Source organism: Podarcis filfolensis (assembly GCF_964270895.1).
Source record: "Podarcis filfolensis genome assembly, chromosome: 11".
Lineage (NCBI taxonomy): Eukaryota > Metazoa > Chordata > Lepidosauria > Squamata > Lacertidae > Podarcis > Podarcis filfolensis.
Window position 1 is genome coordinate 3,277,356 of NC_139613.1, and position 18,027 is coordinate 3,295,382.

Here is an 18,027-nt window from a genome sequence, read left to right on the forward strand (position 1 = left end):
AACAAAAAACTTTTCAGCTGCTGGGAACATCGTGTGATCTGATAAATACCACCGTCCTCAGCAGGCTCTCTGAGCCATCACCCGTTGAAAATTATTCCCAGTCTGTAGCATCAGTTCTGGCCACAAGGACAGTGCAGTCTGTAGACTGATAAGGTAGCTGATCTTGCTGAGAAGAGACTCTTCTGCCTTTTACTGCTTTTGGAGGGGTTGGAGCTTGCTTGACACAACCCAGGATTTATCCCAAGAGACCACTGACCCACCTATAGGTTAACCTGAGCTTCAGAAAAAATAAGATCCTCACGGGAAGCGTCCTTTGTCCTTCTAGGCTATCATTAAGTAAGGCACTTTCAGTCTTGGGAGTGAGCGGGATCTGTTGGGTCCTGAGCAGGCCCCACTGCTGTCATGTGATGGCATTGGCCTGATCGCTTCAGGCTAGCATAGCATTCTGCCTCTCACATCCCTGCCTTCTCCTTGGCCAGCATGTGCCTTTGGTTTCTGTTACGTATTGGCCACTTAACACTAGTCTGTAAACCCTCTTTACTGAGAGACTCTTCTGCTGTAACTTCCCTCAATTCTTTAATGTGCTTAAATGCACCCCTTCTTCCCAGGAGCTCAGAGCACTTTGTCATGGCACCAGACAATCTCCACCTATATATACTGTAAAAGGTAAAGGGACCCCTGACCATTGGGTCCAGTCGTGGCCGACTCTGGGGTTGCGGTGCTCATCTCGCTTTATTGGCCGAGGGAGCCGGCGTCCAGCTTCTGGGTCATGTGGCCAGCATGACTAATCCGCATCTGGTGAACCAGAGCACCGCACGGAAATGCCGTTTACCTTCCTGCCAGAGCAGTACCTACTTATCTACTTGCAGTTGATGTGCTTTCGAACTGCTAGGTTGGCAGGAGCTGGGACAGAGCAATGGGAGCTCACCCCATCGCTGGGATTTGTACCTCCGACCTTCTGATCGGCAAGCCCTAGGCTCTGTGGTTTAGACCACAGCGCCATCCTCGTCTGTATGTGTGTGTGTGTGTGTGTGTGTGTACACACACACACACACACACACACACACACTGAGGGGAGGCCAATTTCCTATCAGGCTTGAGAACCCCTTTTTTTGTATCAGTTTCCTTCCTGAAATCCGTTTGTATGGGCCATAGTTCTGAGGCAAGCAAATTGGCTAGATGGAACACTTTGTCTTGCTCAGCATGTCCCTTCTTGTCTTTCTCGTGAATATTGTCTCCTGAAAAAGAATTGTGTGTTTAATGTGGCTAAAATTCAATTTCTTTCTCTCTCCACCCCCATGTCTCAGCTTTCAGAAACAAAGGTCTTCACTGCTTCATCTGTCCCAGTGGAGAACCACGTTGCTGCTGGCCAAAGGTATACCTTTCCCTGCTCTCTCTCTGTTCCACATCTAGATGAGCCATTCACACAAACTAGTTCCTGCCGTGTTTGTGCTTTGAAGTGCAGTAGGTCACCGTGCGCATCAGTGAAATGGTGCATATTTGAAATCCCATTGAAAAAGCCTGCAAACACCCCATTTAGCCCTCACCCCACCTCTGCCCCCTCTCGCTCTGCCCCATTTTGTGACGTTTTCAGGTTACTTCTGTGTTTGGCATGTATGTGCAATCACACATACATTGAATCTGCATAAATCGGGGGTTGCGTGCATTGGATGTTGTTCTAAACTTTTAGCTTAAGTCAGATAAGTTTTATCTCAGATGATGGAATAGTTGACTTACAATCAGTTTGGTCTTTTAAGAAATTGAATCTCTTTGTTGTGGTGGTGGTGGGGTGTGTGTGTGTGTGTGTGTGATATATTACACCCACAAATAATGTGGGCTTGTGAATGTACACGGATGCAACACAGATGAGAAACCACCACTTTCAGTTTGTATCTGAAAAAATGAAGGTGGAATCAGGTGTCAAGAGTGTGGACCATTTCTTGCTCCTCGTGTATGTTATTTATTTGCGCTGGCTTCAACTCTTCTTTCAGTTTTTCTGGCCATCCATCCATTATCCTCCTTTTTGCTGCCTCCTGGAGCTCATTTATGACTAATTCTAAATTCTCTGAAAAGCCAGATTATGGAAGAACAGTACACCATGCGAAGAAGCTGGCCAATTACTTGATTGTGCTGTGTTTGAGATTTTTTTGTGAAGTGTAATCCAGCTCCCCCCCCCCCCCAAGATTTGACTAATTTAAGATTTCATATTTCAAATTAAGATAATGATTGAAGTGGTGCCAGTATCTGGTGATTTGTCAGCAGTCAGGTCTGTAAATATGACTTGCAACTTAAGAGTAATTGACATGCTCAAAATATCCAGATTGGGATCTGCCTCTGTCCTCTTTCTCTGACAGGGCATTCATTGTTAAAACAAATTGCCTCCCTTGCATTTAGGTTTTGGGTGTCTCTCAGGCAAGATAAAGTGAAACCACTTAGGAGTAACTTCTTACCACAGGCAATATTATAACATCAGAAAATGACCTAATCTGTTTGGATGCTGTCAATAAGAATGTTGGACAAATACTTGTCAGGTGTGCCTCAGGTGTACAATACCCTAACTTGCAGCATTGAGTAGGGGTGACCAGAACTACTTTTAAGTCAAAGTATGGTTTCCTCACATCTGTGCCTCCTTTGCGTCTTGACCATGGGTAGGTAAACTAAGGCCCGGGGGCCGGATCTGGCCCACTCGCCTTCTCAGTCCAGCCTGCAGACTGTCCAGGAATCAGCATGTTTTTACATGAGTAGAATGTGTCCTTTTATTTAAAATGCATCTCTGGGTTATTTGTGGGGCCTGCATGCTGTTTTTACATGAGTAGAATGTGTTATTTTATTTAAAATGCATTTCTGGTTATTTGTGGGGCATAGGAATTTTTTCATTCCCCCCCACCCCACCCCAAGGTCTGAGGGACAATGGACCGGCCCCCTGGTGAAATAGTTTGCTGATCCCTGGTCTTCACATCCTGTCTTGTAGCATCGACCTGGTGACGCTGCTTCAGAAGTCTGTAACGTCTGGCCAAGAAACTGAGGCAAACTCCTTCGAGACTCCTCAGCAGCAAGGCTTTGGGCAGGCTTTGGTCTTCACAAATTCCCAACACGATTCTCAGATGGCCTTGGGAGCAAGCAACACAAGCACTGTGAACTCCTATTCTCCACAGAGCCTGGTAATGTTGCCCTGGATGCTATTTAAAAATGCCAGGCAGTTCTGTGCCCTGAATAATGTTTGCCGTCTTGCCTCCTTATTTGCAAAAGTGAAGCTAGATTGCCATGACATGGCATGTGAGCCTGTTCTTGCAAAGGATAACCTTAGTGTTTCCAGCCTCGCTTGGGGAACCCCATCTTTGGTATACTGACTTGTTCCCTGTCAGTGGCTGAAGTGACCTACTTGTATTGATTCTTGAAAGTACAGCAGAGGATACTCTGTGCATATTAATTAAAATAAAGCAGTTTTGCTCGTGAGATTGAGAGCACTTCCAGGCTGGAGGACTGTGATGCATTCTTTCCAAGCACATATCTGACTGCTGCATGTGGAAATGAAAACTTTCTGAGTCTTCTAGCTCTGCGAAAATTGCTTTGCTGGTACAGGCAGGTATCGTTCTCCAAACAAAGAATATTTCACTATATCTGGCACAGCTTCATCCTTCCCTCCCCCTAAAACTATCCCATAGGCATGAATTTATAAATTTGTTTGTATTCATTTTCTACTTTCTATGTCATATTTACTACTACAATGATTCCTATGGGAGTGTACAGAGTAATGAAAGCAAAAAAGGAGATTTCTCCTCCAGGGTGTTATATTGACAGAGAAGAAGGAAGGGAGAAAGGTCACAGGGTTCTATGCTCAAGAACAGTTGCATGTGCTTAAGCTTAGTTTCTGTACAGCAGAGATTGGGATCCTATAGCGTGTGGGCCAATTGCAGTCGGCTGGAGGTTCTGTTTGGCCTGAACCATGTCCATATGTCCATGCTCTGAAGATACCAGGCAACATCAGCTGATGGGCAGGGTTGAGTCCTGCTGGGTGCTCCTTTGCCAGGGCATTCCCTGTAGGGAACGTGTTGGTGAAGCAGACTTGTCTCCCACACCTCCACAAGTCAACTTTGGCAGCTGGGTGGGACTGCCCTCCTATCACTCAGCTGATGTCATGATTTGCAGGTGGGCTACCCCACCTGCCAAAGTTGGCCCTCTGCAGGGTTGATAATGATCTAGCCTGCAGGGCCAAAAATGTTCTCATCCCCGGATGTAGAAGGTGAGCACTAAAGATATCAGAGATTCCCACAGACATTTGTGTTTTTAATAACTGGCTGTGTATAATGTATTTGTATTATTCTGTAATCTATTATAAAACATGAATTGCTGTGTATTAAGTCTAGTGAACCTTGGTGTGTTTTTCTTCTCCCCATTCTGATTAGTCTTCAGTCCTCTGTTCAGGGTTTGGAGAGCTTGGATCTTCAAAGCTGGCCAATTCCACTGGATCTCAGATTTTAGACCAGTTGAAATCTCCAGGCTTGGGCCAGTTCCCGTCACAAGGTTCTCTCAGTACAAACTCCCCCATTTCCACAACCACAACATCATCCTGGGATGTAAAACCGTCAGTTTCACAGCCTTCTATCCTCAGTCAGTTTGGTAAGTGTTCATTGACCCCTTTGATTAAAGGGCGGGGGTGGGACAAGCAGCAACTTTATTGCTGTGTAGTGAAACCTGCTGACCAACTAGCTGTCCCTGGAGCAAGGGATGATGTCATTGTTCATTTTCTCCCCTTGGTCTTGGTGCTTAGACTTCAAATCCCAGCCTGAACCATCCCCAGTTCTGAGTCAGCTGACGCAGCGGCAGCAGCAGCAGCAAACACTGGCAGCCCCTGCCCCACCTCCTGGATTGGAATCCTTCACCCCACAGAAAGCCCGGGAGCCATCACCGGTTGACAGCTCAATGGCTGCCAGCAAAATGCTGCACCTCCCCAGCCTGTCTGCGGATAGTCAGGTGGCGCCTTCCCAGCAAACGCAGCAGAAACAGATCAAGCCGCCAAAACGGAGGATACCCCCAGCTTCAAAGGTGGGTAAAGCTGCCGAGCTCAAGCATTGGCAGTATTGCCCTTGCTAGAAATAGGCGAAGGCCGTCAACTCATGAAAGAGCTTCACTAAATTTGTTGTTGTCGTTTAGTCGTGTCCGACTCTTCGTGACCCCCTGGACCAGAGCACTCCAGGCCCTCCTGTCTCCCACTGCCTCCCACAGTTTGGTGAAACTCATGTTGGTAGCTTTGAGAACACTGTCCCACCATCTCGTCCTCTGTCGTCCCCTTCTCCTTGCGCCCTCCATCTTTCCCAACATCAGGGTCTTTTCCAGGGAGTCTTCTCTTCTCATGAGGTGGCCAAAGTATTGGAGCCTCAGCTTCACTCAATTACCTGCCTCCTAACAGATTAAATAAATGTACAATATCGCCAAGCCTTCATATAGGTATCTTTTTGAGAAGCCTATTTTGGCAGTAAGCAGTATATCTATTAGTATTATTTAGGTATAGAAGTATTTATATATTGCTATTTCACAAAATATTGGGAGGTGTACAACTATATGTAAGCAATAAAACACTTTTTAAAAACCCTATTAAAAACAGTACTTTTATGTTAATAATAATGAAGGTGTGTGTATGTTCACTTAACTATTTAAACAGAAGCTGCTGCTCATGGTTGTGGGGAGAGGTTATCTTAAACATCAGAGTTAAAATAGCTTCAGAAACAAATGGGTGCCCTTAACTTGCCGTCCCATGAATTAAAACATGCTTTCCATAAGCCTAATTTTGTACAGCTGCGCAATGCAGTTGCAATTGCACTGTAGTCTTGTTTTGGAGACAGAAGAACCTACATTGATAGCTCTTCCTCAGAATTTCCCTTAGCTGCCTGCTTGTTTTGTTTTGTTTTGTGCAAGACGGTAGTCTGGCTTTTGTAGCTGGATGCTGGAGTTTAAAGTTTAAGCTGCTTAATAAACTTAGCAGGTGTTGAGTGCTGTGCAGATCACATAATCTTCAAAACGTTAATGCAGCTGCCTATGTAGCTTTCAAAATAAGGGTAAATTTGAACAGCATGCACTTGTTGGCATTCTGTGTGCAAATCTGGGAATTCTTGAGATGTTTAGAAGGTGGGAGCTTGGTATTTTTCCAGCGACGTTGTTGTACAAATCTGTCCCAAACTCTATTTGTGGGGGTGTGAATGCTGCTTGCAACTATGAGATGAAGTTTTTATTTGCCTGAATCTGTATTACTCCCACTGACTGGCAGCAAATACATTCCTAAAAGTCAAGGTCTCCTTAATCTGAAATAAAGTTGTTTCCCTGTTTCTTTGCATCCCACTTTGTTTCCTGGCACAAATGCTGTGTGTCTTGGCCCATAAAGCTGTTATATGGTTTGGGACCAAGGTATGAACCTGCCTGCTCTTTTTGAGCTCTAGTCTGAGGACCATTGTCCCTGCCTTTTGGAGGTCACGTGGCTGGAGAGCGGGGCCTTTTCTGTGTTGTCGCTGCAGCTTTGAGATTCCCTTCCCCAGGATCCTTATATGGCACATGGAACTTTCGACTGTCAAGCTGAGACTGTTTTCTTCTCTTGAACTCCTAATGTCTGTTGAATAGTATTATTCTAGTTTTTGCTGTTAAATTGCACCACACTGTTTTTCTGGTTGTAGGGATTTGTGGGGGATACATTTAATTGCATTTGGAAATCTGTTTTATGAGCGGGATATTCACGCCTTAAATAGAAATAAAGTAAATATATTGTACAAAGCAGCATCTGTGCGGCAGAAATTATTCATTCTGGTGCCAAATCAACAGATTACCAACATGTTCCTTAATTTTCAGATCCCTTCCTCTGCTGTGGAGATGCCTGGATCCACAGACGTATCAGGGTTAAATGTGCAGTTTGGCGCTCTTGAGTTTGGGTTGGAGCCTTCTCTCTCGGAGTTTGGAACTGCTTCAAGCTACGAGAACACCAGCCAGGCACCCAACAACATCCTGTACCCAAAGCCCATAAAGTACGCACACTCTTCCGCTTCTGTCCTCTGGTCTGCTGCTCACCAAGCTTGATTTTGTGTTAGGGAAGATGTCTGAAGATAAAGGTGTTTTGTTCTAGGGACTCTGTGGCACAACCCTCCCGGGGCTGAAACAGATCTACTTGTAAATAAGAGAATCCTGGATGTAGGGTTCTAAATGTAAAGAGGCTTATTACTTGCTGGCTGCAAAGACCTGCATTGAAAATCAGGCTGCAAGTGGAAATGGATGCTGCGAATGCCTTAGCTTTCCTATGAACTCCCTAATTATGTAAACTCTCACAGCTGTCTGTAGTACAATACAAAATAATAATAATTTATTTCTTATACCCAGTGCATCGGACTGGGTTGCCCCAGCCACTCTGGGTGGTTTGGCTTTCCATTTATTCCTTGGCAGCATTGGGCTTGGGTCTTAAAGTGCTACATGAGAAAACTTGAGATGGGAGTAAGAGCTCAGGAAGGGACAGGCTCTTTATTGAAATAAGCCTCAATAGCAACAACAAAAAAAGCATCCTTTTCATCCATGAGCGTTGCAAAGGATTTGGGCTAGAGATGTGGAATTAGCTGACCTGAGGTCCAAGTTTATACCCCCAGTTCAAATTTTCTGACAACCAAACAAAGCAGTGCCATAAAGGGGATTGCACAGGAAGAAGAACACAAGTCAGAATATGAAGAAAGTGCGTCACACCTTGTGTGCCCTGGCTCTGTGCCGCTACAAGCGTTGACAGTTTTGTCGCTCAGAGATGATCATCTTAAGTACTGACAAGAGTACTGTGCAAGAGCATTTTGTAGCGTAGGGTTACAGTGATAACGCAGATTCGTACAGCTGTGGCCCTGTGAGCCTACTGAGTAAAATGACAGCGGAGTTTGTGAAGTAGGGAAGTTGTCCTTATGGTACACATAGGAGTCCTGCTGGATTAGGCCAAAAATCCAGCTAGCAGATGCACACAAAGCAGGGTATGGCAGTATCTCTTCCCCTTTTCTGTCCCCAGCATCTCAGGCTGCCTTTAGCAAATGCAGACTCTGATTAATTAACCTGGCTAATAGCCTCAGAATAGAGCTATTTTCTGTGAATTATCTGCAATTCTTTAAGGCCACGATAGTGGTCATCATCATGTTTGGTGGCAGTGAGTTCTGTTAGTTAAGTCTTCACAGTGTCTTAAGTTTACCTTGGTTGCATATATTATAATTGCTGGTCCTCAGTCTCTCTAATTCTCAAATACAGTGTTTGCAGAGATGGGGGATCAGTCATTTTTGTGTCCTTCCTGGGAGGCCTGGGTGGAACCTACAAAGCCCCTGAAAGGGCCACATGTGAATGTCTGCTACCTCCTCCCACATTCCATGTTAAGACTTGTACCAGGTGCAGACATGGATGTCTTGAAAAACAGCCTTTTTTCTCTCCCCTCCTTCCCCCATGTTTTTTATTATCTAGTCTGATTATGAGGGTTTTTTGGGCTGGACAAACGCTTGCACACTAGTTTGCGACTTACTAATTGGCCTAATAAAGGCATTGGCCTGACAAGGTATTTGGATTTTTCCTAATGGGCCAAGAAAGCCACTATTTGGTTTTTTGTGTTTACCTTTGGTAGCAAGCTGAGGCAAAACCAGCCCACCCATGTGGCAGGGTGAGGTGACTGCCTCAGGTGGCAGGATCCACTGTGGTAGCAGACCCCAATGTAGATCTTTATTCCCCCTTGCTCCTGATGCAGGGGGAGTAGCATTTTGTGGTTCACCTAAGATGTCCAAATGTCTTGGGCCAGCCCTGAGCTCAGGACTGCCAAACTGGGTTTTAATGCTGCAAGAAGGGGAGGCAAAACATTTCCCCTCTTGACACCACTCACAACTATTATGCCTTCCCTTGGACTTCTCTTAAAAGCCAGGAGCAAAGTCTTTTTACCTGGAAACAGTGACGCAGAGCCATGGGAAACAAGTGGTGTCAATTTACTTCAAAGGTTGTCTCAAATTTGTGACTTCGCCCTTGTGGCAGGACTCCAAAACCTCATTTTAAAGGCCTCTTTGTTTTTGAGTTGTGTGAGCATCCAGCATAGGCCTTTCCTTATTTTAAGCTGTTGAAACTTGCATATCTGGTTCAAAGCAGCTTTCTTGAGAGCTGGTTAACTTGATGATGATATCTGAATCCATGTTAACCGTGATGTCAAATTACTTTTGTTTTTTCCAGCGATCCTTTGAATACCTCTTTGCCAATGTCCATTACAGTGCAGGAGCCCACCTATGCCACCCCTGCCATCACTTCTGCCAGCCTCAGCGGCTCCTCCCAGAGTGCTAGTCCCATAACAACCACGTCCTCCTTTGACCAGGCCTCTGTGCATAGCAGGATAACATACCAAAGTTCCGTGCCTCTATCAGAACCAATCTCAGCTGCTGTCACGGTGAGTAGGCTTTGCAAAGCATCCGTTGTGGAAATGTCACCATAGTGCAGCTTGCTTATGGAAGCCAGGGTTGAGATAAATGACCTAAGGCCTAATTCATCCATACTGCTCACAGTGTCTCAGGCTTAGCTTCAGATATCATTGACTGAAATATTTTATTCTGTTTATTAGACTTTTGTCCTTCCCTTCTTCTCAAAGGAGCCCAAGGTGGCAAACAACAAAATGATGCATTGTAAAAGAACACATTTAAGAACAAACCATATTTTATCAGATTTATATCCCACTGTTCTTTACATCCCAGCTGGGCAGCATCTAGCAGCAATGCCATATTGATTGCTTTGTCTTTTCAAATGAAGCTACAATGTTTTGGAGTCGATGCAACCTGAAAGTCCTTGAGCAGTCAAAAGGGCTTTGCACATATGCTCAGTAATCTGCAGCAACCCTGCAAAGTAGGCTGGCAGCATTATCAAACCAATGCTGGGAACCACAGTCTTTCCTGAAGACTGTCTAATGAGTTGGGGACTAGCATAACTGATTACAAAAATTTAAACAGTATCAGTGATCAATTGGCAGGAACTGTTCAAACTGCAAAAGACTTAATAAGCTTAAGAGACAGTCACTTGTCATAGCAGGGGATATTTGGAAGTCTGGGTATGCTTGCTCGGACACAGGTAGCGCTGTGGTCTAAACCACTGAGCCTCTTGGGCTTGCTGATTAGAGGGTCAGCAGTTTGAATCCGCACGATGGGGTGAGCTTCCTTTGCTCTGTCCTAGCTTCTGCCAACCTAGAAGTTTGAAAGCATACCAATGCAAGTAGATAAATAGGTACCACTGCGGCAGGAAGGTAAATGGTGTTTCTGTGCGCTCTGGCTTCCGTCACTGTGTTCTGTTGCACCAGAAGTGGTTTAGTTGTGCTGGCCACATAACTTAGAAAGCTGTCTGTGGACAAACGCTGGCTCACTCGGCCTGAAAAGTGAGATGAGCGCTGCACCCTGTGTACACTACAATGTACACAAACCAAGACATGCATTTGCAGAACTTGCACTTTAAAAGTGCCAAACAATAGTCACTTACCTTTGAAAATCCCTGCCTGTTAACAAGCATCCTCACTAAACTCTGGCCAGCTTATTTCCTCCTTCCCTCTGACCAACCTTACATTTTGCATCACTCATTTTAATACTTAAAAGTGTAAGCCACCTTGGCAGAAAGGTGATATATGAAAGAAAGAAAGAAAGAGAGAGAGAGAGAGAGAAAGAAAGAGAAACATACATACATACATACGTACATATGGAGGGGATCATTAATGACCAACCATAGTCTTATTTGTTTTTTCTCCTGCTCCGTCACACAGGCTAACAGAAAACAGCAATGACTTTGAAAAAGCGTTTGTCCGGTTAAAGCTGGATTTTAAAATATAACATTGCTAAAAACCTGCCACACTTTAGATGGACTACCCCCAATGTGTCGCAAGGTTCTTTGAGTTAGTAGAATGTACCCCTTAATGTACGCCCCTTACACATATTTCTCACTGTTTTTGCATGTTAGCACAAAAAAATGACCTGAGCCGAATTCCTTTCCTTTCCTGCTGTGTTAGCTGGGATTTGGCTTCCTGTTTCATTTCACTTTCGGAGAGCTGATACGCTAATTAATATTATTTGATTACTCTTCCAGAATGGACACAGCAGTGTGCGAACACAGCCAACCCTTGACAGTAAGTTCATAAACCTTTGTTATGCATGGAGTTACGAGTTTTTTCTTGCTGTTAGTATGAGTTGATAGCCTTCTGCTCTCAGAGATCAGGGTGGTGAGGACCGAATTTTGTACTTGGAGCACTTATGCTGGCTTTCCATGCAGGCCTTAGTAGTTCACAGTCAAGCCAGCTGTGTGAAGCTTGCCACCTGGTGTACAGATGGGTGTTAGCAATTAACCATATTAAGTTCAGGCCATTTCCTGCTTCCTCTGCATGCACCCTGTGCCCAAGCCCAGACTTTTGACAGGGCTGACACTGCATCCCTTTTAGAAATCATTCGCTAAGAATACCTGCGGCAATCCTGCAGGGAGCTGGCATCCTGTGTGAGGCCAGCACATGAGTTGCATACATGAGTTCTATGCCTGTGCACAGCCTCATTCAGGATATTTCCCAAGCTAGGCTGAAGTTTAGTCAATCCTGGACTGAGTTAGCATTCTGCTGGCTGCCAGCGTTTGATTTGTTGCTTTCCTCTTTTGGCGCATGGTTTTCAGGTCTGATGGCAGATCACTAGGCTTGTCTACTTCCACTGAATAACAGTTACTTGGGAGCACAAGTGGGGAGAAGGCTGTTGCACTCAGGTTCTGCTTGTGGGGTTTCCAGAGGGATCTGTTTGGCTGCTATGAAAATAAAGCTGGACTAGATGGGCCTTTGGCCTGATCCAGCTGCAGGGCTTTCTTCTTACGTTTGCTTCAGTTTCCCCACCAATTCCCTTGTTCTCTCCCAGCATTTTGCTTGCCTGTTACTCTCAAATTCACATTCCTGGCAAGGGAAGCTGCCTGGACCAGCTCTCAAAAGGAATACATTGCTTTAAGGTCCTTTACGTAGGTTGACTAGTTAAAGCTTCAGACTAGATTGTTAGTGAAGTGTTTTGTTTTTTCTTCAAGTGCCACGACCTCACAACTGTGAGTGCCTAATTGTTCTCTGATGTGTTTGGATGTGTCTTGCTCCTTCCAACAGTTGCTGGGGTTTTTTTTATTTCATTCACAGTAGTTAAAACTTCACCTTAAATTACTTGCTAGGCTGTCTTGCGGAGCGATTCCTGCTGGAGCAACTTGGTAACCCTGTGGAATCTAGCAAGCCACAATGAATAGACTATGATGTTCACCTTCCAAGCACATATCTGATACAATATGCTGTGGAAAATCCTGTGACTGAGTCTTTTCTAACGTCTAGAGAGTTATGCTCTTACATTTTGTGTATTTTTAGAAAATAGGGCTGTTAAAATATTACAAAACCCAGAAGCAATTTTTTCAGCAGTGTCCTGGGGATGGAAAGCAAGTCAATTTTTAAAGCTTATAGCTTTCCCTTGGGAACCTCCAGATTTTTCCAGCTATTTTTGTACAAAACAGCTTTACTTGGTGGGATTTTTGTTCTTGTAATTAATGTACCAAGAGAACCTGACCAGCTGACCTACAAGACACTCCTTACCCTTACTGCTGGGTAAGGAAATGGGTGAGGCTTATCAGGAAGGAAATCCACTGGGCTAACGTCACATTTGGAGAACAAATACTGGGCCAAAGTATTAAGTGATCCATTGACATCTTGGAAGTTTGTGTTGCGTGATTCGTTCTGGGTTTTTTCTTTCTTTGTGGTACCCTTTGATCTTAGCAGTCATTTTTTGGAGGCTTCTAGATTTGTCTTTTAAGCAGGGATTCTTCATGAGACACATTTTGTCATAATAAAACATAGATTTATATATTAACACGTTAAAATAATTCTACTTGACACTTAGGGGCAAAATTTGTGGTTGTGATATATCTGTCACTGGACTGGAGTGTTTCAGAATGCGGGCTTGAATGCTTCTATATATTTTGCAGCCTGAATAGATTGTTTATTTGCTTGGGTGGCTGAGATCTACCCCTTGCTTGTTGAATTGTCCTTCCTGGCCAGTAGAATCTGCCAGGACCAGGCTGTCAGTATGGACTTTGAAAATGATAAATACTTAACTGAGGGAGAAGGTAGTTCAGCCTCTCTAAAGGATGCAGTGGCAAAGATGCTGCTGTAGAATTCCATTGGAGTATGGGAAATCTGTTTTGGATGGGGTTCAGTTACTTCTGAAGAATCAGGTACACAACCTGGAGATGCTCTTGGCTTCACTTTATTCAGTGAAAGTGCAGGTGTCACCAATGGCAAGAATTCCTTTAACCAACTTCAACTGGTTTTCCAGCCACTGACAATATCTAGAGTATATAAATCTTGCCTCTGTGACACTCAGGTTATATCCATTGTGCTTCATAGGGCTGCCTTTAGAGATCATTTGGAAACTTTAACATTTCAGAATATGGGAGCAAAAACGCAAGTAGGGGCCAAGCATGCAGAACATACTACACCAGTTCTGTAACTGTTACACTGGCTGCCTGCTTTTATCTGACCACAGTTCACAGTGCTGCTTGTGATCATTTGAAGTCCATAATCGTTTGGAACCAGGTTGTCTGAGGGACTGCGTGGTTCCATACAAGCCTGTCTGGAAGTTGTAATCCATCACTGAGACCCTGCTGTCTGGTCTATCCATAAGAAATGTTAGGCTGAAGAGAGCCTTTTTAGTGATGGCCCCACACTTACGGAATACTCTTCCCTGGGAAATATGAGCCTTTCCAACTTTGGAAACTTAAAAGAAACAAGACATGTTTATTTCCGTTTGCTTTCTAATTAATAGCTGCTATTCAGTTTTAAGGGAAAGTAATACAGTGTGGTTGTAATTTGATTGTAACTTTATCATGTTTTATTGCTATTCTTGAATTTGATAAAATGCCACCTTGAAGGGGCAGTTGTATGAAACTGATGCAATCAATAAACTCTGTGTGTGCGCGCGTACACACACATCTCCCATTCCCACTCCATTGTCCTTTGCATAGATATCTGAATCACACAAGATAGCTCGGCTCTTTTAACGACTTCTAGAAAGATGTTGCTGGTTGTTTTTTTTGTGTTTAATCTGTGCAAACCTGTGTGGACTATTCCTGGAGGTTTGCTTGTTTTGCACGCAATAGAGAAAACTATGTTGGCTGGCTGTTGGCTCCTTGGCAGCATAGATCATCGTTCACAGATGCCACCTCTCACAGCATCATCTCTTGTTCTGCTCTTTGCCCCTTCCAGATCTCCTGGCGGTTTTCCGCTTGGCTGAAATAACACAGCCACACTTGCTTGTTGGGGAGCTTGAATGGGCTGAGGGAGAGAACCATAGTGTGGCAGAGGCATTACTTTTAAGAGTAGATGGACAGCCACTGGGCAAACAAAGTCATGGTGTGTGGATAATGAGATAATGAGAACTGTGTGGACTTGTCAGTGCGCAGAGTTGCTGATGCTTTCCTAAAGCCATTATGGCCCAGTGATTGGATATATGTTTTTTCTCGCGCGCGTGCCAAACACCTTCCCAACCAGCTTGGTTGTGCTGTGCAGCGGGCCCCTCCTCTGAATTGCTTTTCCCAACTTATTTCAGCCACTCCATCAATTCCAGCCTCTAAGACAGAAACCTCTCCTCCGGCCCTGCCCGCCAAAGGCTGCTCCTTGCCTAGCACCACGGCCACCACAGCTTTGCTTCTACCTTCGGCACCACCGCATACAGCAGCACTTCCCAGCTTGCCGCAGTCAAATGACTTGGTCAGCAGCTCACTCTCCCAGTTAAGCAGGTACAGCAGGGTGGTATGGGGTGGGAGTGAGTTGGAGGTGGGTGGGTGGGCAGGTGCACAAGTGGTGCTCCTCTGTGTCTCCTTAACCTGCACAAGGCCAGCTTACTCCAGTTTTATTTGACACACTTCCACCAAAGGCCCAAGTTGCACAGTGAAGCAGACACATGGCACACCCACCACCACTGGTTACCAAAAGGAAGCCAGTTAGGCTGCTGGAAATGCTGGGTTTGTGTGGTGCTGGTGTCCGGCTAACTCTTAGCACCTATATTTGCACCTGCTGAAGCTTCTGGTTTACAGTCTAGCCTTGAGGTTACAAGATGTGGGTGGCTCTCTTTTAATGGTGAGAATTGCCCGGTGACCTACCAGCTCTTAAACTACCTGCCCACTCCAGTGCTGGTCATTGTAGTTTTGAAAGAAACAGATATGTCTGTCCCTCAGATATGTCCTCAAACGACAGTTTCCCCCCTCCCTCTAGGTACTCAGATGTGAACTGACCCTCAGTTATCTTATCCCTCACACTTGTTTTCCTCCCAGTTCTCTCTCAAATCATCAGAGCAGCCTCTCATCTGCCTCAGCACTGTCTTCATCTACATCGCACACGGTAAGTTCCTTGCATGTTTCAAGAGCTTAAATTATCTACCCTGACTAAAATTAGGCTCTCTTGCAATGGAACGGGTGTCTTCCTTTTGACTTGGAGTGAGGAATCGTTACCCTTATACACAATCTTTTTGTCACTCGTTACCTGCCAGAACTAATAGTTCTGAATAATTTTTTCCCTTCTCTGTGCCTCAAGACAGTGAGGTTTGCCTGCTGGGTAGCTTCCACCATAATCAAAGGGGGAAACGGCACAGCATTGGAGAAGGATGCTCCTTGAAAGTTGGTAAAAGCAGCAGCCAAGGTGATGCAGCAGCAGATGTTGTTGGTAGGGGAGATATCAAAGATCCACTTGTATGTGCCAGCTGGCAACAGAGAATTGATAATCTTGTAAATGATGATGGCAGAATTTTGGTGGCAGCTGGCAGAACTTTATCTTGATGCTTTGTGCTTGAAGTAAAGACTCCCAGATGCTTGAATAGCTTTTTGATTCATATTTCACAGTAGGCTGGTCACCAAGAAGTGAGAAATCCTAGAATCCCCCTGTTGTTAAAACATACTGTTTAACATCTACATGAAACCTCTGAGTGGGGTTATCCAGAGGTTTTGAGTACGTTGTCAGCAATATGCTGATGACACACAGCTCTACTTCTCCTTTGCATCTGCAGGTGAGGCAGTGGAAATGCTGGACCATTGTCTCGCCTCAGTTATGGACTGGATGAGAACCCGTAAACTGAAGCTCAGTCCAGAAAAAGACTGAGGCACTGTTAGTGGGCAGTTCCCCTGGCTGGTTGGGAGGTTGCCTGCTCTTGATGGGGTTACCACTCCCTCTGAAGGAGCGTGTACATAGCTTGGGGTACTTTTGGGTCCTTTGCTGTTGCTTAAGGCTCAGGTGGCCTCAGTGTTATGGAGTGCCTTCCATCAGCTTCAGCTAGTGGCCCAGCTGTACCCCCATCTGCACAGGGACAGCCTAACTTCTGTTGTCTATGTTCTGGATTACTGGAACACATTATGCATGGGGTTGTCTCTCAAGATGGTTTGGAAACTTCAGCCGGTGCAGAAGTTAGTGGCCAGATTGTGCACTGGGGCAAGATGGTTTGAGCATATGGTGCCAATCCTGCCCCAACTGCACTGGCTACCAGTTAGTTTCCAGGCCCAGTTCAAAATGCTGGGTGGCAACACAAGAAGGGGCCTTTTCTGCGGTGGCTCCCCATTTGTGGAATGTTCTCCCAGGGAGGCTTGCCTGGCACCTTCATTATATACCTTTAGGTGTCACGCAAAAACATTCCTCTTCTAATTTGACTATTTAAACTGTGCATGACCTTTTAAACTGTGTATTGGGGGTGTATTGTTTTGTTTTGTTATTATGGTATGCATTTTTATGTTTTCATATTGATAACTGCCCTGTGATATAGGGTGGTATAGAAATTTAAGTTAATGTTAATAATAATAATAATATATTAATATATTGGAGAATGTACTATAGAACTTTAAGAATGATTTTTGGGTGGCAGTACAAGACCCTCCTCTCCAGCTTCCCATGCTGCTTGCTTACAAAGTTTAGCATTTTTTTCCAGCCTGCCAGCCCCCTTTGCTTGCTCTTTAACCCCCTTTCTTTGTGTGTGCGTTTGTCTTTCCTTTCCAGCACACTAGTGTTGAGAACTCCGCTGCGCTCCAGCCTTCTGCTGCGCTCCAGCCTTCCACCACCTTTTCCGTTGCTTCAACCTTGGCCACCACCTCTTCGGTCTCCAGCATGGCCAACTCTACCAACAGCCTTGGCCTGAATGTGACCAGTGTCTCTCTGCCGGCTCCCACCACACGGGCAGCTCCCTTAGTGTCTTCAGGTTCGCAATATTAACAGATCGTGTGGATATAGCGAGAGAGGACGTTTGTCTGCCTGTTGAGCACCTCTTGTCCAGCCATAAAAACTGTGTTGAGAAATTCTATGCCTTTTCTAAAAGACTTCGCCTTTGCAGCATGCTTTGCACAGTGGCCTGTAAAATAAAAGTTGCCTGCCTTTTTAACGCGTGGGAATATTTGATGGGGGAAACCGCTACCAAGCATTTAACTTACTACCTTGTCTATATATATAGATCTCTCCCCACACCCACCCCTGGTTGTAAGGAAAAACAGAAAAGTGTCAGTGTGTCCCCTCTTCTTCAACCTTGCCAAAAACATTTCCAATTATCTGAAAATTTTAATCATGTAAAGCGAAATGTGTAATTTTTTGTGGGTATGATTTTCACAGTTCATTTAACCCCGGCCTTTTTGTCTAGCCAAGTAGGTTCTGTTTGTGTTCCAGCAGGCTCTGTTCCCTGTGAGTGCATAGAACAGGAATGGGGAACGGTGGGTGGGTGCATTGGCAAAAGAGGCAAGGAAATACTTCCTCACCAATCCCAGGGGATCTTAATGGTCTCTTGTGCTAAGTATTACAGGAAGAGAGGGTACAGCTTGTTTCTCAGGTGCATGCATTGCCCTCCAAAGGTTCATCATCTTTCCTGGCATTTCCCATTGAAGTATCTTGAGTGACAGGGCTGGGAAAGACCTTCCTATCCTCTGCTTTCAGTCAGAGGAGACAGCTGCAGACTGACTGTACAGCTTCAGAGGCTGCAGTCCTAACCACCCTGGCCTTGGAAGTAA

At 44.9% G+C, this 18,027-nt stretch overlaps 1 protein-coding gene across 10 annotated transcripts in view; it reads left to right on the plus strand.

Annotated features, from left to right (window-relative positions):
• The window catches only part of UBAP2 (ubiquitin associated protein 2), a 76,873-nt gene that overhangs the window by 37,274 nt on the left and 21,572 nt on the right, over positions 1-18,027 (plus strand). For all 10 annotated transcript variants that reach the window (XM_083575561.1, XM_083575564.1, XM_083575559.1 and 7 more), the window contains 10 exons: positions 1,308-1,375; positions 2,972-3,161; positions 4,407-4,620; positions 4,772-5,046; positions 6,838-7,010; positions 9,205-9,415; positions 11,086-11,125; positions 14,604-14,793; positions 15,328-15,394; positions 17,033-17,231. In XM_083575561.1, the coding sequence (XP_083431687.1) occupies positions 1,308-1,375; positions 2,972-3,161; positions 4,407-4,620; positions 4,772-5,046; positions 6,838-7,010; positions 9,205-9,415; positions 11,086-11,125; positions 14,604-14,793; positions 15,328-15,394; positions 17,033-17,231 (1,627 nt within the window). The remainder of the gene's footprint in view (positions 1-1,307; positions 1,376-2,971; positions 3,162-4,406; positions 4,621-4,771; positions 5,047-6,837; positions 7,011-9,204; positions 9,416-11,085; positions 11,126-14,603; positions 14,794-15,327; positions 15,395-17,032; positions 17,232-18,027) is intronic.